The following is a 26518-nucleotide window of genomic DNA, read 5'->3' on the forward strand; positions in this document are numbered from 1 at the left end:
CAAAGAGTGGGGAGGCAAATTTAGAGGTGGACACCATACTTATGAGGGGATATAATGCCTAAGGAGTTTGGGTTTGCGGGGAGAAGAAAGGCAACCCAATAGAGGCCAGCGGATACATGAGTGAGGAAAGTTGGGTGTGAGTTGAGGTAAGGAGGTAAAGGAAGAGAATTGCATTGGAGCGAACAAAAGAAAGAGGTGGTGATAGAGAGTTAATAAATTGTGAGCAAGGAGAGAGTTTGATTTAATTTTCTATAGGAATATAATAAAATGTTATGTAGACCTGCTGTTTGGTGGGTGCCAGCACTTTATGCAAGGAAATATATTGAATGATGCACAAAGAGTGGGAAGGGAGGTGAAATTAGAGGTGGATGACATAACTTATGAGGGGATATAACGCAGGAGTGTTGGTTTACAGGCAGAAGGAACTCAACCCAATAGAGGCCAGTGTGCGCACGAGTGAGGAAAGTTGGGTGTGAGGCTAGGTAAAGAGGTGAAGACAGAGAATTGCATTGAAGAGAACAAAAGCAAGAGCTGGTGATAGAGGGTAAATAAATTGTGAGTGGGGGGAGAGTTCGAGTAGATTTTTTATAGGAATATAATAAAATGTTATGGAGCAAGGAAGGCTGTTGAGAGGCCATAAATGTAAATAGTGTATTTGCAGATCGTTATGAAACAAAATTTGTTTCTCTTTGCAATCTAATTATAGACTATGTTTTATGTTTAAGATTTCAGAGCTAGTGTTCCTGAGCATGCAAGTAGATCGTTGATTGGGAGACATCTTAGCACCAGGACTAAAGGGTGGCATTGAGAGAAGTCCGTGAGCATGTAAGCACATCACCAGAAGTGAGGCATTTTGCATTGGATTTCTTGGAGTGGTTTAAAGAAAGTGTACCTTCTGTGTACAAGCAGATTGCCAAGCAAAGAGGTAATTTGTTACTAAGATGGAAGTAGTATCTTTGATTTTAGGCAGCTTCACATTTACAAACTTACACATCAAGTGTAGGAAAGGAGAAGGGAAAGAGGAGATCAAGGTAAAGTAAGTATTTTGTGTTACACAATGAAGAAAATATATGTGGGGCTGTGAGTCCAGATTTTGGACTTAGAGGAAATAATCAATTTTTGTAGACTTTAGAAACAGATAATAGAGGTAAGTAAAAATAGCATGTATGTTTGACGAGATAGAAGAATCATTAGAAGGGAATTTTGGAAATTTGATTGCAAGACGTAGTGATGTTGGAAAAAGGAGAAGAAGATTAGGGAAAAGAATAAGATATCAGATATGAAACAGATGGTGCAGAATGGGATGAAGGATCTCATGAACAGAGTGGCCATATTGATCAGCTGATCAGAAACAAGACTAGAATTTCATAATTTAGTTTAGACGAATTTGAAGAGGAAAGTGAGAGTTATCTTGAAGAAGTAACAACATCGATTGTTGCTGATTTGAGCAGTGCAATAGAGAGTGATATTGACACTTTATTTGGTCATAATCTTGAAGATGGAGATGTTATTGAAGAGATTTCTGAAGAAGGTAAATGCATAGAAGACATGGGACATTTTATGACAAGCCAAGAAAATACTCAAGATCTGGAAGCTGAGATGATGGACGCTATGGGTCCTGAGTTTGATGAAGAACTTAGTGAAGGTGAAGAAGATGTGGTAACAAACAATGGCGATGAAAAGGTTGCAATGAATGAAGTAATGCATGATATTTGTAATTTTTATCATGAAAATGAGATGATTTTATGTAGATGAAAAGTTTGAGGTAGATAATATGAAGAATGATGTTTTGGCAATAGCAGAAGAATGGGTAAAAGAGGTAGAGCTATAATTTCTGGAATTTGTGAAAGGTGATTTGCATATTGAGATGATGAGGTAGTGAATACAAGAGAGATGATACATATGGATGTTGTTAGTGCTTATTTACAAGTAGCAAAAGATCTGTATGATGAAGTAGAGGATGTTATTGTAGAAGGTGAAAGAGAATTTGTAGCAGCTATAGATTGGGTAATGCCTTATTTCCTTGAATTTGATAAGAATAAAATTGATGTGGGTGAAGAAGTAAAAAATGAAGTCCTCTATTTTCATGAGTTTGCTACTATAGAATTTGTATGCAGGTGTTTAAAGAGTAGTGAAGAAGAATGTTATATGAGGATGGTTGAAACTGGATTAAATTCCATGGTGGTAAGGGAGAGTGAAGTGCAGATTTTGTGGAGAAGGATGGATAATGCTTCAAGAAGATGCTGGGAGAAGAGGAAAAAGAAATAGTTTTATGTTCAATTGTCACAGCGATGGAGTTTGATGCCGATTGTTTGCAATCTTGAAGGGTCATTCGATCACTCAACTACACTTTATGCTCACAAACTTTCTACTGGGTGCATTTGATGTAGAAGCATCCTTCCCATCCATGCCAAAATGGGAGCATTGAAACTATGAATTAAAGTCAATGCAGGTGTAATGCTAGATTCCATAGCCCTTGACAGCATTAAAGAAAATTAACGCTATAAATTTAAGGTAGCGGCAAGTGGAAAGTGGAAGGGTCAGGAGTTAGAGAAAGGAAAAGAATGCTGCAGGATATGAAGGAGATGTGGGACCGACATGGAGAAGGAAAAGAAACTGCCCTGTAGTGGGTGTCAATACTTTATGCAAGAAAAGATACTGAATGATGCACAATGAGTAGGAAGGGAGGTGAAATTAGAGGTGGACAGCATAACTTACTAGGGGATATAATGCACAAGGAGTGTTGGTTTGCAGGGAGAAGGAATGCAACCTAATAGAGGCCAATGGGCACATGAGTGAGAAAAGTTTGGCATGAGGCTGTGTAAGGAGGTGAAGATAGAGAATTGCGTTGGAGAGAACAAAAGCAGGATGTGGTGATAGAGGGTAAATAAATTGTGATTTTCTATAGGGATGTTTTAAAATGTTATGGAAAGGCCGTTGAGAGGCCATGACCATGAATGTAAATGGTGTATTTGCAGATGGTTATGAAATAAATTTTATTTCTTGTTGCTATCTAAGGATAGAGTGTGTTTTATGTTTAAGATTTGATAGTTGCAAGGCAAAGTGGTGTTCTCTATTTGCATCAAAGATAAAACTATGAAGGTAAAATATTTAATGAAGAAGCTTTGAACTATGTGCAATATTGTCTAAGGACCCTAGTCAAAAGCTTGTTATTTTGATGTGGATCTTTGAAATGCTCATTTAGAAGATGCAGTTATTGTTGCTCACCCACGTGGAATTCAAATGTGCGCAATGTGTCATGGTTCTCTTAATGTTTCCATTGTTGGCAAGAGTATTTGTTAGACTTCTAGTTTAGCATGTTGGATGTGTTGCAAAAACTTCTCTTCCTTGTCCACTTTGTTCTCTTCTTGGCACAATATTGTGTTGAATGATGCTTGATAAGAAATGTCAATGGGTAGGTAGGATGGAAGGCAAGACAGTTAGAACTGACCATGCTTTGTAGTCCATTCATTTTTGCAAATCTTTGTTGGAGGCACATTGTATGAATGACAAGTTGATAACTAAGAATGTTATTGGCTGAAGACCCCTGCTTTCCTTCTTCCATTGTTTATTCTTTCTTGTTCTCCTGTTTTCCCAGTATCTTTAGGCTTAAAATGATAGGACTCCTGTTCTTATGATTTGCCCTGTTTTTTTGCTTACTCTGCACAAATACTTTCTGCTAACACTTAGAGCATGTTCCCTTTCAAGAATGATGTGCATGGTTTCTCGCATCTACATTTTTCGTGTTTGTAGAGGTTTTAGATGAATTCATCTACTCTAAATGGCACATGACAACTTGGAAGAGTGAAAATCATCAGGGCACATAATTTCGCCTCTTATGATAGCAGTTATGGGTTCTTGCTGCCCTGGTTTAATCAAAAGCACATTCATGATTCCCCCATCTATTCCGTTCAACCCTAGTTGACATTCATGCCAAAACTTCAACAGCTGCCATGATGAAATGCACACAGGAGAACTATGCCAACTGATAAAACTATCTGATCCTTTTGACAGTTGAAGGTTTGAAAGAAGCTGATGTGGATAGAAGACAATACCAAATGTCCATTGAGATCCATGTCACCAAAAATCTCCTCTGTCGACAATCACTCCCACCTTGCTACCAAAGTCATCACAGTTGGTGCTGAATTTATAATGCTGTGGAAGTGAATTCATGATGTTACTTAAGATGCACTATATGTTTCTACTGCTGCCAAAGTCAGCTGTAGCATTCTTTTGACTCTGATTTATCCACATGTGCCATTTACCAAATACAAAATAGTTTTGCATCAGATACTTTGGAATATGAATAACAACTCTAGGTCTAATTCTAAGTCGTTGGTTCAGGTATGGGTATGTGCATGTGTATACAAAAAATTAAAGGAATATACAGAATTGTAAAACTAAATCATTTGATACTATGATAGTTCATCATTGATCAATGCCAAATGTCAAAGATAAATGTCAAATGCCAATTGAGCAAACCTTCAAGACACAATAACATCATCAAATGACAAATACACATACTGTGCAAACTCAAAGTTTTAGTGTACTTCAAAAATCAAATGGAGGTCTGGGGGCAACGCCTCCAATGGGCTCAAGGGACAGTGCCCCTAGTGGGATTGAGGGACAGTGCCCCTCGTGGGGGTCTAGGGGCAGTGCCCCTAATAGGGTCAAGGGGTAGTAGTGCCCCCCTTGTAGGGCTTTTGGGGTAGCACCCCCAGTAAGGTCCCAAGGCAGTGCCCCTCGTGGGGCAGCACCTAGGGTGCGTACCTTTTGCGATACGTGAAGATCAAATGAAGACCTTCAAAACCACACCCATGGCACACACCGTTTTATGGCCTCATAAAGGGCCATTTTAATTGAGTTTTGAGTATCTTTTTGTGACTTGGCTGCGGATGTGGCCAGGCTATATAGAAGCTGTGGGTATTATGATTTTATTATGCCAAAACTTTGATTTTATATCTTATAAATTACCTGTTTGTAATTTCCTCTGTCTGAAGCTATACAATATACATGAATTTTATTGAAAAAATGTTGAATCAGGGACTGACTTCTTGAGAATGTAGACAGATGAATCATCAAACCTTCAAGGAAACTATCTTTTGTGCCTAATATAGAATGCTTACTGTTTTGTAGTTAGTATACATTCTGGAAGCATGGGGGAGTTCATGCTTTGAATTTATTTAATATGCTTATTGCTTATTGTTGTGTGTACAGAAAGTAACATGGTTGTATGTTAATTGTTCAGAAAGAGTGTGAGGAGATTCCTATTAAAAACCAGAAGAATGCAGTACATCGTACCTTGAAAGATTATATCTATGAATCACCAAATCGTTTATCAGAAGAACTAGTGCGTTGCATGGCAGAAATTTACTGCAAATTATCTGATCCACCAATTGCACAATCGGGGATGATTCTGTCACCTTCTTCATCTATATCATCAACCAGTTTATTCTCTCCCCGTGATGCAGTCAGTGATGGGTGGAGCCCAAGATGGAGAACACATTCTGTCAGTGAGACAATTCTGAAGAATCCCTTCAAAGTAAAAGGGGAAACTGGAAACACAGGTGCTTACAGTTCTATGGTTGAGGTACCTTGGATATGTGCTGACAAAGATCAGTTAGCATATGCAACCTCTATGCTTCAGACATTCAGGTAGTGTTCCCTTCTTAAGATCTGTACATGTGGCTTTGATGTTTGAGTCCTAAAATGTGAATTTTCTAGATCTATTTAGTCAAAGGTAAAAGAGTTCTTACCAAAGAAATGAAGAAGGGCTTAAACACGTTTAGTTAAATGCTCCCAAAGTTGACTGTTTCTGAAAAGGTAATGGACAAAGATCCATGTTTGTTGAGATTGACTTTTCTAGAATATTAATATGAATTTTTGAACTCAGATCTATGGTGGAGCACCTGGAAAGAGTTGATCCAAGTCAGATGCCACGGGAGTCAAAACTTGCCTTCTGGATCAACATTTACAATGCTCTGGTTATGCATGTGTGTATATGTAGTTAGTATCTTGGACTATGGATTGGAAATGGATATATGCTATTTTACAAGGCTTTTTTAGTTTGCCTTTAAGTTCTCAAAGAAAAGAATTAGAATTACCTCCAAGATTGATCTAATGCATTTTTTTGATTGGTTCCTATTGCACTTATGAACACTTCAGAATTTATGTTATACTAGAGGCATGTCATTGCAGCTCATTTGTTGTGGATTGTCTTTCTGCTGTACCAGGCATATTTGGCATATGGGATACCCAGAAGCAGCTTGAAGAAGATGCCCCTATTCCAAAGGGTAAATATATTTCTTTTTGTCTTCCAGCTACGAAAACAGTATAATATCAATATGTAGTGATGAAAATTGAAAATTTATTTTAATTGGATTTGGAATGAACCTTTGTCAAACTTCCAAACTTTCCTTTGCTTTACTTGGAATCAACTGCTAAGTTACACTACGGAACATAAAAACAGATTATAACAATTATGCACTCTAAACAGCACAATTTGGTTGACAAGAATTGTTCTCAAAATATTGCACATGATACAGTGGAATGATAAAAGAATAGCATGATAGCAACCAAAATAAATACAAGAATAAATTGAATGCCAATGTTACATAAGATACTACTATATGATAATAGAATACAATGGAATTAATCTGAGCATTGGATCCTATTTAGTCCCAGATTGTGCTGCTTCATTCTTATATGTGATGATGTGTTGGAGTTAAGCTTAATGATAAAGCATTTGGAGCAGATGAGCTATATATAATGCTATGGAATATGATACGACAAGTTGCCCACTTTAAAATAAAGGGTTTATGATTTGTGATGCTTCCCTTTAGAGTTCATGCAGAATCACTTAACCATTTGCTTTGGCTTAGCAAATTAGGAAATGATTGATATAAATGCTTGCATCCTAAACGCTATTGAAAGTGTTCCTTTTTCGAATTCTTTCTTATGGCTTGAAAAGATAGTTTGTATGGAAAGTATAAATGAGTGTCCAATCAACAGAAAAACAGTGAAAAATTCACAATAACTTGATTATGAATATTATTCGATAAGTAGAAAAACATGACACAAATATGCATTGATAAGCCAAAAAAGATCTGCAGGAAGTAAGTTACAGATTTTGGTACGTGTCTTGGTTTATATTCATGGATCTGGCGATTGTTTGCTTGTTTTGCATTTATTTGCACAAAAGACATGTAAAAATCATATTATTATTATTATAATATATCAATAACGTTAATATTTATAAGGATCATGGGGAGGGCCCTGTTATCCATTAGACAGTTGTGCACAATTATTATATTTTGGAGACAAAATTGGTTAATTAAGCTTTGATCTTGTTAATATATTATTTTTTGCTTGATATACTTGTCAAAGGTGAATAAGTGTCTTTGTAGATTTTTGGTGCCACTAATCCATGTTCCTTAAATGTGTTCACGTGAAAGGTTTTATTTAGTGCCATCTCACCTAACAACAATATAATATTATAAAAAACTTTAGTAGATCAAAAACTCACACCAACTTGGATCTTTGACGTGAAGAGGGATGTGAATAGCTAGGGCCAGAGGCACACCTATCCATTCAATCACCTCGCTGAGTAAACACAATGGAAACAAATAACACACAGAGCAGCACCAAGGAGAGAGAACAGCAAACACTTTTATTGATTCATCCAATTATCAGCATACATGCCCAGTTGTAAGGCCTTCTGGGTTACAGCGAAATATAAAATGCAACTTCAAAATCCACAATCCAGCTTTAAATTCGCTCTGCCTAGAACATCTACTCTGAACTCTCTAAGTGATGCCTAACCTAAACCTAAATACCCCCCCTATTTATACTTGCCAAAATGGCTTACAAAAGATTCTAGATCATTATATAATAGAAAGGCCAACCTTAAAACAGTCTGCACACATCCCAAGACAAGATCCTAACATTAAATTCATGATCCAAATTAAATACATAAGTCGGCTCAAACTAAGAACCAATCACAGACAAACTCGGTCAAAGAAGGAACTGAACATCAACAAATATCAGGTTCACTCGGCACATGAAGGAACTCTCGGCCAACACTGGACAACTCGGCAGTAACTGGAACTCGGCAATAACTAGAAGAATGAACAAAAATAAGTAGGATTACAAGGCAACCCAGGATGCTTCTGCATCAATCTCAAATCCAGCTCATACTGGACCCAGATCCAATGGCTTGACCCATGGATTTGATGCAGGGAATTATCTTAACATTGACTAAAATTAGCTTTTAGAGACATATTAGAAGAAATGTGAAATGATATATAAAATAGAGTTTGTATGAAATTCTTGAGAAGAAACTCGAATAGATGTGCATCTATTTTTAGTATATATGGTACAGATCAAAGATTAGAATTAGCTTGGAAATTGAAAGAGTTTATGTTCTAGTTGGTACAAATTGTGGATCGACACTATGAGGGCACAAGGTTCTGGGATTCCTAGCTGTTTAGCAAGAGAAATTTAACCTGGACTGCCGTTTGCACTTTCAGATATGGGACAAAGGACACACTTTGGCATGATGGGTGTTGAAACATAATTGGCTCTAAGGTGTACAAGAGTCGTTTAATATTGGCAAAGATGTTTGGACACACAACTTTGGTGGCTAAGAACTAGAAATCTTATTTGTTTTTCTCTTGCCTTAAAATGGTTCCTGTTTAAAGGTCTGCAACCCTATATTAGGAGTTGAGAGAACAAAAAGGGAGCTCACTGCTCGAGGTTGAAGGTTATAGCCACCTTCAAGGACTCACTGTCCAATATAATAAAGTAGTATTACAACGAAATGTTGAACTATACATAGCATCTCAATGCTTGATTAGTTCCAATGAATTTCGTATCTGCTCTGTTCTGACATTCAGCATCAAGGCTTGCACATAACAACAACATTCCATTATCATAACATATTCTGTCATAACAAAATACCTTCTTTTATACCACTTAGATTTTTTATTCCAGTTAGCTTCAATAAGTCTTTACAACACATGTCCATACACTGACCAAAATACAAAATTAAATTACACAATCCTATGTCCTTGGATGTTGTCCCAACAATGCTAAGTAATTGAATTGCCAAGTCAATTCAATTTACTAAGCCAAATTACTCAATCATCAAAAATTGTTTTGTAACACTGTCTTCTTGGACCTGTGCCACTTCACACTACTGTATCTCATACTGCATCACATAGTAACACTGATGATCATAGTAGTAGATCAAATACATCCCATATACCGTACTCCTGAAGTTATAGACCCATCTGACAAATCCTCTGTCATCATTGATCAAAACTGTCCAACTATGCTTTGTGTTCCTTTATTGAACTTAGGCATTTCTCACATTATTGACATACCAAAACTTATCACCAACACCAGCGACTATACCAATGATGTGTGTTGCCATCAATGACAACATCTGTACAGTTGCTTGACATTCACTTACCAACATATACTCCCTTGTGAATTACTTGGTTTGTGTTGGCACCTAACTTGTTTTAACCAACTGCTATTGAACCAAGATGCGTTATTTGACTTAAAAGGACAAAGGTATTTGAAAAAAGTGGAGGTTTTCAGAAACCTTTCAACATGAAATATGTCTAATGAGGAATGGTTTACTTTTTGCATACTTGGCAGGAGATTGGTACTCGCACTTGTATGTCATCTTTTGAAAGTAGTTAATTTATATGGAAACTTTGAATATATGTAGAGTTTAATGAGAGGAAAATTGAAAAGAGTCACTGTTTTTTATTTTAATTTCTTTAGCAATCAGTAACATGACTTTTAGCTTTCAATTTTAAGCACACAAAGACCAATATGTTAGATTAAATATAGTATAAAAATTCATGGCTCTTAAGAGTTCATATTACATAACAAAATGCTGATTGACATACAAAAAAATATTAAAATATCTAAATCTTTATATTATATTATTTAACAGATGAAATCCATTCTTCCATTAGCTATGATGTCAATATTCAAGTTCTCAACTATGATGCTTTCCAAATTTTCATCACTCTTAAGCACATAAGTCATTGAGACCATCTGAATCAAACACTTCATCTTCCAAGGGTGGAGCTGATCCATAAAGTGGAATTTGTTCCTATTTTGTTGTTGGGCCCACCTGTTGTAATATTCATTCTTTTGCCATTAGTATAGATTTTGTTGTTAAACCCTATCAGGTCCTTCTGTGAACACGTAAGCTTTTAGTTAGTAATTAAAGTTACTTTCATGATGATGTTGTATTATGTCTCTTCAGATGATGTTTATTGTTATCTTCATGTATCCTGTACTTTTATCTTGAGGCCTCTATGAGACGACGTACTGTATCCTATTGTACTTGTATTATCGTTACATACTCTGTGACATATGCAGTAGATGTACTTAATTCTATCAGTTGGACTTATGGATTCACTATGAGATTTTGTATCTGTTACTCATTAATGGACATTGTACTTATGTTGAAATCTAATTAATAATATTTATTCAAATGTGATTCAACATGAAGGAACCCTTGAGAAATGGAAACCGTGTTTGCATGGTTTATGTGTATATGATGTGTATGTGTTATATTGCTTCTGCATTGTTAACATGATGTTGTATAAACTTTTAAGTAAAAAAATGTTCAGCAAACATTGTAACATGATAGGTTAACTTCAATTGGGTTCCCTAGCGGGGTGTTACACTTGTACTCAGGCTGTACATGAGAGAGAAGGTGAAGTGAGCTTGAAAGTAGACTAGGCTTTTTGCTTTCTTTAACTGTAATTGGTTCCTCTTTCATATTGAAATGCTGATTGACATTAAAAAAAAAAAAAAAAATCTCAATTTCTATATTATAATATTTAACAAATTAAGTCCATTCCTCCATTGGTTATGATGTCAATTTTGAAGTTTCAACTACGATGCTTTCCAAATACTCATCACTCTTAAGCACAGATGTCATTGAGGCCATCTCAATCAACCACTTCATCTTCCAAAGGGTGGAGCGACTCTGTAAAGTTGATTTTGTTCCTATTTTGTTGTTGGACCCACCTGTACTCAGGTTGTACGTGAGAGAGAAGGTGAAGTGAACTATGCAAGCAGACTAGGTTCTTTTCTTTCTTTAATTGTGACTAGCTCCTCGTTAAAGAACAAATAAAACCATAAGTACCCCAATTCCTTTAGAAGATGAAGAACTAGCTACTTGTGAGTGAAATCTTAATGTAGATAATTGCAATTCAGGTATTTCACTTCCATTGTTCCACCACCACTCTATAGGATCTTTCTTTGTATGCCTTTCATATGAGGTTTTCACACAAGAAAACTCACCTTGCCTATGTGAAAACTTATTCTACTTCATATTGATAACTCAATCATCCTCACCGTGGCCATAGATTTGTCTTACAGTAGCCCAAAACCCCTTCACTATCTCTTTGTTCTTATATGGAGAGCTCTTCTTGTTCAACCGTGTAACACAACACTTAAAGTCCAAGGCATAAGCGACACAATGAAGGAGTGTGTTAAGTTGTTCCACCTTTCATGCATCTTTTCTTCTATCAAAGGATAGAGAAATATCTGTAACATTTTTTATTTTCTTAATTTTGTCACTAAGGGTAAATATCTCCCAAACATTGCTTCTCTAAATCTACAAATCTGATTACCTCACATGTGGGTGAATGTATTAGGATAATATTTTCTATGATATAATGTTTCTTTAATGGTCTAGTTTGTATAGGAAAGTTTCCTATTCTGTTTTCTGTCAGTGTTTGTTTCTTTTAAAAAAAATGAATGTTCCTTCCTCTGTTTAATATAATAAGATCATCCCATTATTCTATCATCTGGCCAGTGTAACATGGTATCAGATATTAGGAATTTTTTTCAAAAAAATTAAAATTTTATTATGAAATCTTGTGTTCTTTAATTTTTTGAAATAAATCTGTTCAAATCCATTTATTTTGTAGACCTGTCTAGCGTTTCTGTTCAAAAATCAGTTTGCAGCATTTTTGTGGGTCTACTTGTTCTACCTCCGTTCAACCCATCTACAGTTGTCTAATACTCACATGGGCATTTGTACATGCACGCTTGCAGCTTCGCTTTAGCCCAGTTGCAATTTGTTTGAGTTGTTTGGGCAGATGACTAGGGTTTCATTTACAACTCTCTTTTTCTGTGCCAGTTTGAAAAACTATTTGCAGATTCCTGGTGGGTTTTCTGAGATCATAACTGGGTCATCATATTTTTCTGGGTACCTCGTTTTTCATGCATCAAATTCCATGTCATCAGAACTTTATTCTATTTTCAGATTCTTTCTGGGGTTTTTGAGATCTTTTTTGGCTCTTCGTCAGTTTTTTCTGGGTCAGCCAAAACTTTTTCTTGAAACCTGTGCTCGTTCAATTTTGATTGATGTTTTTCTAAAAAACATATCTAGTCATCTGTAATCTGTGATATTTGTGAGAGATTTTGTTTTCTGCGTTTGTCAATTTTGTCCTAAAAAGTCGTTCTTTGGGTTTTGTAATATACAAAGTTGTGTGGAATTCAAGATTTTTACCATTTTTCAGAAAAAAATGATGCTTTGTAAAACTTCAGTTTCTGGGTTTTTATCAAAAAAATTGTGGCTTCTTGCTGTCTGTTCAAGTTGTAGTCTCCTGCAAAAGTTCTCAGGGTCTAACATTTTGCAGATCCAGGGAGGGTCCCAACCATTGCAGAATATTCTGACATCCGTACAATGACCATTAAGGGAGGGTATTAGGATAATATGTTCTAAGATATAATGTTTCTTTAATGGTCATCTAGTTGTCTTTAGTCTGCATAGGGAAGTTTCCTATTCTGTCTTCTGTCAATGTCTTTATAAATCTATATAAGGGACATTTTGTTCCTCTGTTCAATATAACAAGAGCTTCTAATTATTCTATCATCTGACCTGTGTAATGAAATAAAGTGAAAAAATTCATCAACAACCCTAATACAATCATCAAGGACGATTCATCTCACCTCAATTGCATATCTAATGCATATTGTCTCCATGATGCCTATGCATCACTAACTACCATAGAACACAAATTTTATTTGACTACATAAGGATGGTCAAGGAGTATAATAGAAGCAGACTGTGTATCAACAAGTTTGATTGTCAATTTTTTGATAAAAGGCTTGCGTTGTGATGATGAACATTGTATTTATCTACCTTTTGAATGAGGATTGAAATCTATTGAAACTTGCCATAAATGCACATAATATGGTTCCCGAAATATATGCTAGTACCTTTTTTATGCCAATAATCCTACCTATTTAAATAGGGGGAATGTTTGTAACAACTTAGACTTGTATCTGGTTCTGAAGGGACTCTGCAATTTTATCTTGCCTTGAATAGTCTGTTTACCTTAAAAAAATAAGGGCTTTTGTTGTGTATAAGCATGATATTAAGAAGTGGATGATTTGTAGCATATATCCACTCACCAATCGCAAGACTACATCCTGTTTCAGACTTTACTCTTATAACTAGTGCAGTTTGTTGCTCTTGTCGAACCTTTTCATAACCTGCTGGCTTACTTGCTGGTCTAGTACTTAGAGCTTGTACCGTATCGTCATGGAAAGTTGAGCAAGAAAAATTAAATGGTCTTCTATTTGCATTAAAAAATGATGCAATTGCATCAACCGCATCTCTACTGTGCATATGAAACAAATTTCCAATGGAGTTTGGGCTGCCACTGTGTGGTCTCTTGCGAGAATACCCTATGTCTTCTCTTGTCACATCTCTAGAAGTCACATCTGTCTGAGTGTCTACATTGATTCTAAGATTCCCCTATTGTTGAACATGCGAGCTCAAATGAGACACATTCAGATGCATTGCAATAGAATCATCGTTACTCATCCTTGAAGAGTAATGGTTTCTCAGTAGAAAAAGGCATATTTACTAGAGACTTATCTGGAACAGGTTTTCCAAATTCTAGAGGCTCTTAATGGAGGCCTAAATATATTTAAGAGCACTTAATTTGCAAAACAAAGCATAGCCAGGCTTCTAGCTTTCTGATCAACGCAACTCCATTTCAATCCTACATAGCTATGAATTTATTTCAAGTAATTGCAACCCATAGAATTCAGTCAATGAAGGGATCTTCCATTTCAAGCTAATATAGCTCAAAATTTGTGCCATTAAATTTATCTATCTCCAACCCTGATGTGCTTGCCATCTTTACCTGAAATAAAATCATTTTTATGTGCAACTCTTCCCACTCACACCAAGATAAATGGAAAAAAATCCTTTTTCCTAACCAAGGATCTCATAAATTGCTCAATATGGCAAAACTTTGATACCATTGAAAGGAAGTTGGGTTGAATGGAACTTCTTTTCTAATCTTTCAGAGGAGGGAAATGCAAAAGAGTTAATGATCTAACAATGTTAGCAATGATATTCAACATGAAAACTTCTTGGAGTCACATGTGACAAACATGCAACAATATGAAACCACATGCAATAATATATACAGCTTGTATATTCATGTAGAAAGGACAGTGTAAACTCCCAAGTTATATTGGGTTGGATTACTACTGGAGCTAATATTTAAGTCAGACTTGACACTCTCCTATCCAAATATATTTGTATTCCTATTATTTATAGACAACACAGACAAACATTACATACAGCATTGCCCTGTAGTTATGCTAACACAGATCTATTCATGCATGCAGCACAGTTCTGTGCACACAAACCAACAAACAAACTGAACACAAACACTTCCCTATTAGAATTAAAACAAATCTTATCATGTTAAACACCCAAAAAACTTTAGAGTCCTTATTGAAGTCAAATCAGTTTAGAGAGAAGTTATAGTCCTTTCAGGATACTCATTGCCTTCTTCAAGTTAACCCAGAACTCCAAAGTTCAACACGGATCCTTTAATGTTTAGCACAAATCTCTCAAAGAGACTATTACTGTACTGCTTTGCCACTTTGTGTCAACAAAAAATCCATAAAATAACATACACTTGGTCAATCGATGCAATGCTATTGTGATGCTAAGTGCGAACACAATATTCTTGATCAAGATACAGTACTATGCTTCTCAAATGTGAATACATCATTCCAAGCAATGAAAATGAAATTTCATTCCTCCCAAAATTGATAAAGGGCTTCTATTGGTGAATTCTTTACCTCTATTACTGAATAATGCATATGTAATCATGCCACAGAGCACAAGCATTGGTTCACATGCATTGATAAATGAGCATAGTGCGGATTTTCAATGTGGAAAAGTATTGTGATTAGTCACAAAGGTCATGAGTAATCATGAGGTACAATCAACCATGAGTTGAAGAAAAACTCAGCACCAAGTTTTTCAAAATCTATTACAAAGCTATTGTTTCCATTGATCTTGCTAAAGTACAAGTGTGCAAAGATCGATGAACTTTAGATCAACACCAGAAGTGATGTTGAGAGTTTCAATAAAATTCTCATAGGACTTGGGCAAACTTTTGAGGATTATGACCACAATGTCCTCTTCCTCTGTCTTGCATCCAATGGCAAGCAACTAATCACGGATTTTCTGAATCCTATTATGGTGTTCCTGGAGCGATTTCCACTCATCCATGATAATAGAAAACAAAGCGTTCTTAAGAAAAAAGGCTCTGCTTTTGTTTGAAGTCTCATGAAGTTTCTTGAGATGCTCCCATATCTCAATAGTTCTCTTGTCAGATGTCTTGCTGGATGGAATCTAAGGGAGCTGATCATCAGCTATAGATAGTCTGAGAAGCATCATCGCCTCTCGATTATTTAGACCCCATGTATCTTGATCAATACCAGTTGTAGTCGGACACTTCGTAACACCCAGAACAATTTGATCAATATTCTGATATTCAAAGATTGCTCCTATCTGTTGCTTCCACATGCTATAATTCTGACCATTGAATTTTGAATTGCCTTCAAGTAGAATATGAGTCAAAGATGTTATATCACGTTTTTCAATTAAAAAGTGTGAAAATCTGTGAAGGCATGTACTTTGAGGCAAAAAATGGAAGAGTTAGAAAAATTGAAGGGGTACCTAGAAGAGAGCTCGAAAAACCTAGAAAGAATATATTGTGGTTTCTAGATCCGTTGACTCAAAAATAGAGGTATGAAAAATTGAGGTACCTAGAAGAATCAGACGATAACCTAGTTGAGCTCTCAAAAAACCCATAAAGAATATGTAAAAATATTTTGGATATGGTATAGAAAATTAGGGTTTCAAGCAAAACCCTAGCCGGCTGCAAAACAAGCTCCCAACAATGGCGGATTTAAGCAAAAATGTTGCAGAATTGGACCAGAAAAATGGCGGATTGTAGAGGCGTCAAGTGTTGTGTGGAGATTGCAGCAGTATTGATGGGAAAAAAGGGAGTTTTTCCAGTCGATTACCGCTCCAAACAAAAAAACCCGAGATGCCCATTGCGAATTGTTTATAGCAAAAAAAATGGCACACGATTTATAGTAAAAAATGAGCCAGAGGAATTGCAATTTGGCACTCAAAAAATGATACCAGTAAATCACGATTTTCAGATGGATGTCGTGTTTTTCCAGTCGCAAATTGCAGATGGTTTCTAGTCGCGAGTTGCAAATGGTTTTCCAGTCGCGATTTTGTAGACACTTGTATCCAAAACCCTAGCCGAACCTAGGTATTATGGAGTAGATATATTATGGAAAAAATAGATTCGAAAATAAGGGTCAAATAATCTCAACAAGAATTTATTATTATTTTTGAAAAAATTCAACCTTGCTCTGATACCATATTATGAAGTAATTGGTAAATATTTGCTTAATATTAATGAAGAGCAAGAGGTCAATATATACAAAAGAATGAATGATGTTTGTTTCAGAAAGGATTGTAAAGAATAGAATCATTCTATTCTAGCTAATAGAAAACTAACAGTTAACTGCAAGCTATAAATATTAGAAACATTCTAATATTTACAATAGATTACAAATAGATAACGAAATTTTCAAAATGTCACGGCAGAATTAAAACTCATCCAATGGCATATCTAACTGACATATTTTGCTGCTTAATGGTTTGAAGAATGAGTCAAAATGACACGGGTTAAGATTTTTGCAATTTCTTAGTTGACATATATAGAGTAAAACTGTAAAGCCTCGCTGGCACTGCTCTTGCAGTCTGAGGGCTGGTTTTATAACTGTTTTTTTTTATGAATAGTTTTTAGTTATCCGGCCTTGGGCCGAGTGAACTCTTGCGGGGTGATCTTGTATCCTTTTTTTGGCGAATTTGTAACTTTAATACTCATTAATAGAAAAGGGATCATTCATCAAAAAAAATATAGAGTAAAAGAATTTGAGATCAATTCAGAAATGGGGTTGGGTTGATTTCTCAAGTTCTGGTTACAGTTTCGAACATGGAGGAGGTGGGATTTTACACTAATCTAATCAATATGTTAGAAACCAATCTCTTATTGACTGCTTGCTTAAGGGGATGCCATTTACAAACTTTGGCTGATGCTTCATGCTGACGTAACCTTTGTATCTTTCTATCATTACACATATAAGAATTAAAAGTAGTATTATGCACAGGCTCTGAAGATATGGTGGATTTGCTAGGTGGGGGTTCAGAGATTCAGACTCACAAGTCTTCTGCAACAAAATAATCTTTCTTCCTATAGCTCGGGTTCCTTGTATATTTTTTTGTTGCACAGGCTATTGTATATTCACATATTGCATGCATTATTCACACCTTTTTTCTGTTAGAATCTTTCTTCCTCTAGAAATGCCCTACATTCTTTTCATGCAAGTTTCATTGTACGTACACTATACTCTTTCCATTCACAAGATAGAAGTAAGTGCAGAAATCAGCACTCGCAACAATATCCCGGCGTTCCTTTGATTGCTATTTGTCCACATCAGGACACATGACTGAGTTAGGAAGTGGACAAAATAGCCTATGAATGGATGATAGCCTGTGTTCTCGTGTTAGGCATGGATGTGCTGCTCAGCATATATCTTATTTTCTTACCGTTGCAGTTGATCTTTTCATTTTCAAAGTTTCATGTGTGCATGACAGTGAACTCGCTGTAGGTGCTTGAACTTGAAGACATCAGTCATGCTCTCATATAACTGGAGACTTGAGGGATGAAATAGTGTAACTGATTCATACACACTGGATTTGAAAGAAAGCATTTCATATTGTCGATTTGTTTGGATTGAGGAGGAAGGAGAGTTCCTCTAGCACTTTGTGAAGTATTTCTGCTAACTTGAAGGAACTAAGACTTGAATAGAGGTTGATCTGATTTGGCTTTTGAGTTTTACATGATGAAACTTATTTATATTCATAGATTTTGCAAGTCGATAGAGTTGGATTACATGTATAAATAATTTTTTTGCTTGGAAGAAATGGTTGTGGTGTCAAGTTATAAATTTTTGTGTCATTAACTACATTGACTACCTAGGGCCAAGCTAAAATTATTTATTCATCAAAGTAAAAATGAATATAAAACACTAACTTTTTTTTAATGTTTTTGAATGTTATTTGACAAATTTGATAACTGGACTCCCTGGTGTGCCTTCCTTATTTTTCATTTCAGAAAGCTTTTTGTGATGTTTGCTACATTCTGGAGTTTTTATTCAACTGACTATTCTATCTCAAACATAACATTTCCAGGCTGCCTATAAAATAGGAGGTCATTCTATTAGTGCCAACACCATCGAGCATTCCATATTATCTTTTCGCACGTATCGTCCTGCTCAGGTATGCTCATTATCCTAGTTTCTGCAAGAATTTTTTGAAATAGTATGGAGATACCTGTATGTTAGATAAATCACCACTCATTTTTTTATTTCTATATATTTCATTGTTGTTTAAGTGGCTGGAAACACTACTTTCAACTGGAGCAAGGATTAAGGCAGGTGATGAACGTCGCACTTTTGGGCGTAAATATGGTCTCGATGGTCCTGAACCTCTAGTATTGTTTGCTCTTTGTCGTGGAGGGCATTCAGATCCTGCGGTATATAACATTTCCAATTGCCATCTCCATAGAATTTTTGTTATTGCAGTTTGGTAATGCCTTTTTTTATTTTCATTGACATGGCATATTTAAAAAGCCTAGCATGATATTAGACTATTTTGTAAAAAAATGAAAAGCTTGATTGAAGATGTGACGATAAATGCTCTATATGTCAATCCTTTTATTGCATTACTTTGATGAATGTTTCATATTGTTGCTCTTCGTCTTTTGAACTTAAATAAATTAGCATGGGCCTGCATGTCCAGTTGTGGACTTCAATTCTAGATTTGACATCCATTTTAATTAAGATGTGACATGCACCTCGGACCTGTATTATATCTGCAGGTACGTATTTACACTGCCAAAAATGTGTTTGATGAGCTGGAAACAGCCAAAAGGGAGTTCCTTCAGGCAAGTATTGGAATTCAAAATCACAGACGAGTCTTTCTACCAAGGATTCTTGAAAGATATGCAAAGGAAGCATCCATCACCTCTGCAAACTTACTTCAGTGGGTGTCTGAAACTGTAGATAAGCAGCTGAAAACTGCTATCAAGAAATGCATTGAGAGGAAATCACAAGCAAAGTCAGCACAGTGCATTGAGTGGTTGCAATATAATGGCAGTTTTCGATACATCTTTGTGAGGGATTTAGTGCCAGGGCTGGTGTGATACAAATTTCTCTCTTGGTTATTGAATGTAGTTTGTGCACAGGGTGAAGCTTAATATAATCCGTTGGTATTTTATCTCTACGCTTTTTGAGTTACCGTGAGGATGGTTCCAAGCTTCCCAACTGAAATTTGCTACCTTGCACTAGTTGGATTTTTTGTAACAAGAACGAATCTGCAAGATTAATTAATCAATGATTGTAGCCGAGCTCTTCCTTTTCCTAAATGGCAGAAGGTTTGGCAACACATGTATAATAGCTTCTTCTTTTGCGACTGGCATACATAATTCTGCATGCCTAGATGTGTATCTGGAAACAGTGAAATATATAGGAATGGATAAATTCATTGTGCATCCATTGAGTTGTACTACTCACAGACACCATTATTTGAGTAATTTGGGGTCTTGACCATTCATATTTTTCCAGAAGGTCAACAATCTGGTATGTCTTTTTCTAATTGTTTTAGTTTAGCTTTAACAAGTTCACCATTTCTCTGATGTGGTCAATTATTGTATCAGTTAAACTACAATTTATATATAGAGGTGGTCTAATTTTCTACTTGCATTTGGAGTATGGACAGATTATGCATAAATTCTAGCCTCCTGTATATTCCAAGAGTAGTTTGACTGAATGGTGCAGTTCATTACTGTATAATAAAGAATAATATGATGGATAAGATGTGTTTGTATTTCCCAGATTGTAAAGTCCGAGTAGTAGCACACCTATGAGTTTTGTTGCAGACCATGGGAATCGATGATGGTGTCTTGGTCATCGATCCTGGGGGACATAATTAAAATAACTTAGTTTTCTTCAGTATGAATTTCCAGCAATATATATTTACAGTTAGACTATTAAAATCAATCAGTTCCTTCAAAATTCTCGTCAAGTCTCATCTATCCCTGAGCTTTGAGAACCATGAAATTATTGTAAACCCTGTTACGTTGGTGTGTCTAGCTGAGCAGTGTACTGGACATTTCATTCCCGTCAAGCAGTTATCAAAATAATTGTGAAAGGAGGCTTCTACTTGTTCTTCAGTTCAATTCATGAAAAGGAGATAGGCTAATAGCATACTAACATGTAGGTAAGGTTTGTTATAATTTTATGTACTCGAAAGGAAAGATCCTCAAAACAGTTATCATAAATTGTGACAGGGCTATATTAAAGGATGAGTAACATTCACTTTCCAGCTTTTTCGTGGAACATGTTGATATTTATTATCTTACAGTGACAGCAGAAAATGTTACTTAAAACCGTGAGCATGGATTTACATAGTGTCTTCGTGAAAGGTTCACATGGTTAGTGCAAAGTGGTGATTGATGAGTTTGCATTATATTTTAGAATTTGTGCTGCTGCAGTTAGGGGCAACAGTTAACGAGAAGAATTGTCAGGTTTCCTCCACGATTTTCATTGTAATTACAACACAGGAAACTGGTTATTTTTGAAAAACATGTATCCAGTAAATGTATGGTATTGAGCTATGTTAGGCAATGTAAGCTTTTTAAAAATCTGTTTACATAAAAGTAAGTTTGTAACAACTTTTCTGTTTTGACTCGTACTTCGATTCTTGAGAGAGCTACTACAAGTTTCTGGAAGTAGCTCATTTGATTCCATAAGCTGTAGAGCGCAGAGAATATTCAATAATTTGATCCTTTGGAGGTGCTTGCCAAGAGGAGAGACACATTAACTGCAATGCGAACACTTGACACGCATCAATGGCGAGTTTTTTCTCTTTTCCCTGGAAATGAAATCGTTTGATACTTCTTTCTTTCATTTTCAAAAGATGAAGTCTTAAATAGCAGTGGCAAGTAATTCATGAATAAAAAATTAGTTCTTCCAAATTAGCAATATCATTTTCTGTTTATAATTATTTTTTCTTACAGGTATCTTATATTGTTTATATGTGATTGAAAGTCTTATGTTTGCATGAAAATAAGTTTTTTCCTGTCAGTAAGATAGTGAATCAGTCAATTAACCATGATAAATGAAATCACTTTAGAGGATTGTCCTTGCCCATGGAGTTACCTAAGTTAAAGAGCTGTTAAATTATGCAAGGATGCTAGATGTATCCCACAACATTGGGTAGGAATAATTTACGTATTGGTACATGAGCATGAAAGAACCCTAGAAATTTAGGGTTTGACTATATTGCATGGAATAGTCTAGGAAAATTAATCTATGTACTAACAAAAAGTTGAAAAACAGATTAAACAGTGAGGCAGAAAGTGAGGCTATTATCCTACACGAATTAGAAGCCTTCAACTAACTTGGGGTGAATTGGATTCAAATTGAAGGCAATTTGCATTTTATTAGTAGTTGTGGCTAAGTATTATTTGCAACATTTTATGAATTTTGATTGTTCAAATTTATTTGACCCTATATGCCGGAATCTTTACAACATACACTTTTATTAGTGAATTCTATCAAGTTTGTTTGGCGTTGTTCAAAGAAACGGCAATGATTTTTTTTTTCATAACTATAAAAGCTCTATCAACTTTGTAATAGTTTTAATTTTTAAAATTATGTCCTATAAATTCTTTTTCTTGGTAATATTAATGTTATTTTTTTTGATTAAGTAAAACAGGTTTTAACAGGTGCCTGAAACCCAATAGTAAACAAAATAAAACCGACTTATAGTCTAGAACATGAAGCAAAACAACGAAAAACAACAGGCCATAGAAGACCACTAGAACCAGTCATAAGAAAACGCAACCTCTTAAGCAGCAGGCAAGCCTAGCAAACCAAAAAACCAATGGAAAAACATAAAAGCCAGGAGAACCAATCAAGGCACCATATCTTTGACCAACTTTGCAGCCTTGAGCTCCAACTTTTCCATTGTCTCTGTCGCATTAGTCATCAGTTGAGTGTCATTTGGAAAGTCCTCCCTGTCCCTCTTCCTCTTGTCCGATCTTGTTTTCTTGCTCGGGCTTTCAACTAGGGGGTTGACATCCTCTTTAGTTACCTTGTTTTCCTCATTGTCTATGTCATCTCTCACCTTTGTGCTAACCTCCATCATAGTATGCAACTGTTTGATATTATCATTTAAGCCTTTGATAATATTGAGGCTCTAGTTAGCAGAGTTGTGGAGAGAGCTCTCTATCTTATCCGTTCTTTTCTCCATTTCAGTTACCTTGATATCTAGATTGCTAATTTTGTTGGTCTCGTCTTCCCCTCCTTCCTTCGCTAACCTTGCATCCTATTCTTTATCTCTTCCGTTTTATGGAAAATCCATTTGATAGACCATAAGTTATCCACCATGTTGTTGCGGGCATTGTTGAGGAGATTCATCACTCTCTGACATTGTCCTTGAGAATCACCATTGCTGGATCAATGAGTTCTTTGAAATGAATTCTACCATCGTTTCCCTCTAAGACCTTGGGTTGGATAGTTTATCTCACAATGCCCATTTTAGCACTCTAAGTTTCAAAATTCCTCCAAACCATTTTCCTGCCTTTAGAGCCAAAAGTACAGGTAGTTTTTTCTGTGCCATAATCTTCATTAATCTCCTCTCGGGCTTTGAGAGAGATCTCTTGTCCCTTGCCAAAATCTTGATTAGCGTCCATATCAAATCCCCTTCTCTTGGCAAGGCTTTCCACCTTCCTATGAGTCGGGACCTTTGAAGACATGGTCACACAAGCTATATGGATAGAGGAATTCATGGTCAAAAAGGGCGAAATAACCCTTCAAAAAGACACTAAACAAGGATCAATTTCTAGTAAGGATAAGTCCAAGTATGTGAACAAGAACTGAGAGGTAGTACATGATGGAGTTGTTGATAACATTACTCCTAAACTTGCTAAAGCAACTTTCAATCTTATAGACAATCTCAAAGCATTTAAGAATGTTGACAAACCTCCTCTTGACAACAAGACATTTGGAAACAAAACAAATAACTCATCTTGGGTTACATGCCAAAAATGAGAATATACACCTCTTGGTGAACCTTTGGATGTGGTCTATAAGAACTTGTTGCAAAACAAGCTCATTTCTCCGTTGGATAATTCTCGTCCTTATGATCCACAACCACAACCTTCATGGTGGAATGAAATTGCATTTTGCGAATACCATTAGGGCAAAGGTCATAAAACTAGCAATTGCATCAACTTGCATCACAAAGTTCAAGACTTAATTGACGATGGTGAAATTGTTGTGGATGGACATAATAAGAACTCGGATCACAAGGCCTTCAAGGAGCCATTCACACACTATGAGAAAGGATAAAACTCTAAACATAAAGCTCATAACAAGGTTAGTTATACGTACTCTAATGATGATGATGTGATCAACATGGTTGAACTTGTGGATTTTGAGTATTGTGACATCATCACCATCAAGGGAAAACAACACCAAACCTAAGACACCATTTGTCTTAAGGGGGTGCTACATCTATTGCGCTTGACAAAGAACTATCACAATCTTGTGCCAATGTTGTTACGTGTTCTCGTGCCAAGCTAGTCCTTAAAGGCCCTATGCCTTCTGCTCTTGAGTTAGAACAACACAAAGACAAACCTCTTGTTGGTCCATCTGGCAAAGGTACAAAAATTGCAACATTTTTTGCGATTGCTAGCTACAGTATCCTTGATCAATTGCAATGTACAAGTGCTCAAATAATGATCTTTGAATTGCTCAAAATATCACCTGCTCATTGGCAAATTCTCGACAAAGCCCTCACTGAGGCAAATGTACCTCAAGATCTTGATCTTGATAGGTTCCAATATATGGTAGGTCATTTGACCTCACCTCACTATATATCCTCTTAGGAGGATGACAATTCATTGAGTCATTGACATAACCAATAGTTACACATTGAAGTCGTGATACACCAAAAGCGTGTTCGCCATGTGCTCATTGACAATGGAGCTGGTTTAGACATTGTCTCTACTACTCTGCTAAGATAATTGGGATATTCTGAAGAGTCCATTGATCCTCGTCGCAAGATAAACATCAAGGCATATGACGAAGTTGAGCATAAATCTTTAGGTCTTGTTGTGTTGCCTCTCTGAGTTGGTCCTATAGAAAGAGATGTCACCTATCAAGTCCTTGACATTCCATTAGTGTACAACATCCTGCTAGGGAGACCATGCATATATGAAATGCAAGATGTGCCCTCAACTTACCATCAATATGGCAAGTTTCCATTTCATGGCTCTGAAGTCACCATACCTGCAAATACTAGTTATACTTGTAACATGCTAAAATTTGTTGAAAGCTTCGTACCTGCTAATAGGGAATCTACAGACCATCATGATGATAAGTTGAAACAAATCGAGTAGTCACTCAAGTTGAAAGAAACTGGGATGGGTGAATATCACATAGAACTGGTTATGTCTTTGACATCTATTCCCAAGTCTCCCCGTCATTATGAGAGATTGTCTGAAGCAAAGAGACCTTTTGTGGTGTCACCTCAAACTAAGTACAATGGCACCTTTGTTAAAGCTACTGTACCTCTCGAGGAAGAAGATGAAAACAGAGCCATTGTTGCATGGGTATACAAAGAGGAAACTCTAGTTGACCTCACAGAATAGTCTTGTGAGATTACTCTTGAATAGTATGGTCCAAGTCTTAAACTTATGAAACGCTTTGACTACAAAGGGAATGGTTCGATCAGACACAACAAAAAATGGCTTGATTGATCCTATTAAAGCGATAGCTAGAAGGTCTCGAGATACATCTAGTCTAGGTTTCAGGAAGATTCCCTTCATCTAGGGATTAACAAATTTATATTAGAACCTGAGAGTTCCTTTGAACACAAGTCACAAGTCGAGTCAGATGACCATGAGGATGATGTTGACGATGAGGATCCTTATCCCTATCCAATTCTTGTTGATCTTGATAATTCTTCGCACAACCAGATGACTTTGTACCACATGTCAGCACTATGGATGGTGATAGTGTTTCTTCTGATAACACTACTAATTCTCTCCATATCCAACAAGAACAAGGAGAGTCAAGTCATGTTTTAGTCATTGAGCGACTTTGTAAAAATCCAAATGATGAAGGAGAATGGGTCCCTATTACTGCTGGTGAATTCTACAATTTGTCTCCATGCAATACAAATTCTTGAGAATATGAATTTGATTCTCTCAGAAGAAACTACAGACAAAGATGTAGATCAAGTTCATGTTTATGAAAATAAGCTTTAAGTAGGTGAATCGTCTAGGGTTAGGTCAGATGAGTCTCATCCAACTAGTGTCATTGAGTCTTTGATTCATGACATTGGAACTCTAAGGCATTCAAACACATTTTTGGATGAAGTCACTCTAGGTCTCAAATTGCTTATCCAAGCGTTTGGTGACTATACTGTGAATGCCATCGAACCAATCGCATCTCTTTCACTCACCTATCTCAAGCTCATACTAGAATTCCAATGCATCTAGTGAAGTCCCTACATTCCATAATGATTATGCTCTTGCCTGTTACTTGAACGTTGTCAAACCTATAACGTCTTCCACCAACGAACAAAGTGTCAACATGACTAAAGCTAACATCAAATATCTCAGTCACAATAAAAAGAAAAGAAATAGAAGGTTCGATGGTGAAAACCACATTGTGGCAGTATCAGAACCTAAAATAGTAAAAATAAAAGATGTATCCAAAGGTGAAAACCTCTCCAAGATGTCTAAGGATGAGATATTTGATACATTTATGAGTCATTTTCGAGAAAGATCATCAGTGTTGCTAGAGCCAACACAACTGATCAACTTGGGAACTGAGGAACAACCTTACATGATGCATCTTGCACAATCTTTATCTACTGAAGAAAGAGAGGAATTTATTGCCTTCTTCCAAGAGAAAAAGATAAGTTTTACATGGACATACTCATACATGCTAGGCTTGGATCTTGATCTCATAATGCATCATTTATCTATTGCACCAG

General features: G+C 36.1%; 1 protein-coding gene across 1 annotated transcript in view; it reads left to right on the plus strand.

The window, feature by feature from the left end:
* LOC149552057 (electron transporter, putative (Protein of unknown function, DUF547)) overlaps positions 1–20208 on the plus strand; it is a 35457-nt gene extending 15249 nt beyond the window's left edge. The window contains exons 8-13 of the mRNA XM_089787534.1: positions 5249–5655; positions 5894–5993; positions 6234–6293; positions 18638–18724; positions 18840–18980; positions 19326–20208. Of these exons, the coding sequence (XP_089643660.1) occupies positions 5249–5655; positions 5894–5993; positions 6234–6293; positions 18638–18724; positions 18840–18980; positions 19326–19649 (1119 nt within the window). The 3' untranslated portion in view covers positions 19650–20208. The remainder of the gene's footprint in view (positions 1–5248; positions 5656–5893; positions 5994–6233; positions 6294–18637; positions 18725–18839; positions 18981–19325) is intronic.
* The last annotated feature ends 6310 nt before the right edge of the window (positions 20209–26518 follow it).

Source organism: Cupressus sempervirens, chromosome 6 (assembly GCF_028749045.1).
Source record: "Cupressus sempervirens isolate cs-2001-9-10 chromosome 6, ASM2874904v1, whole genome shotgun sequence".
In the NCBI taxonomy this organism is placed as follows: domain Eukaryota; kingdom Viridiplantae; phylum Streptophyta; class Pinopsida; order Cupressales; family Cupressaceae; genus Cupressus; species Cupressus sempervirens.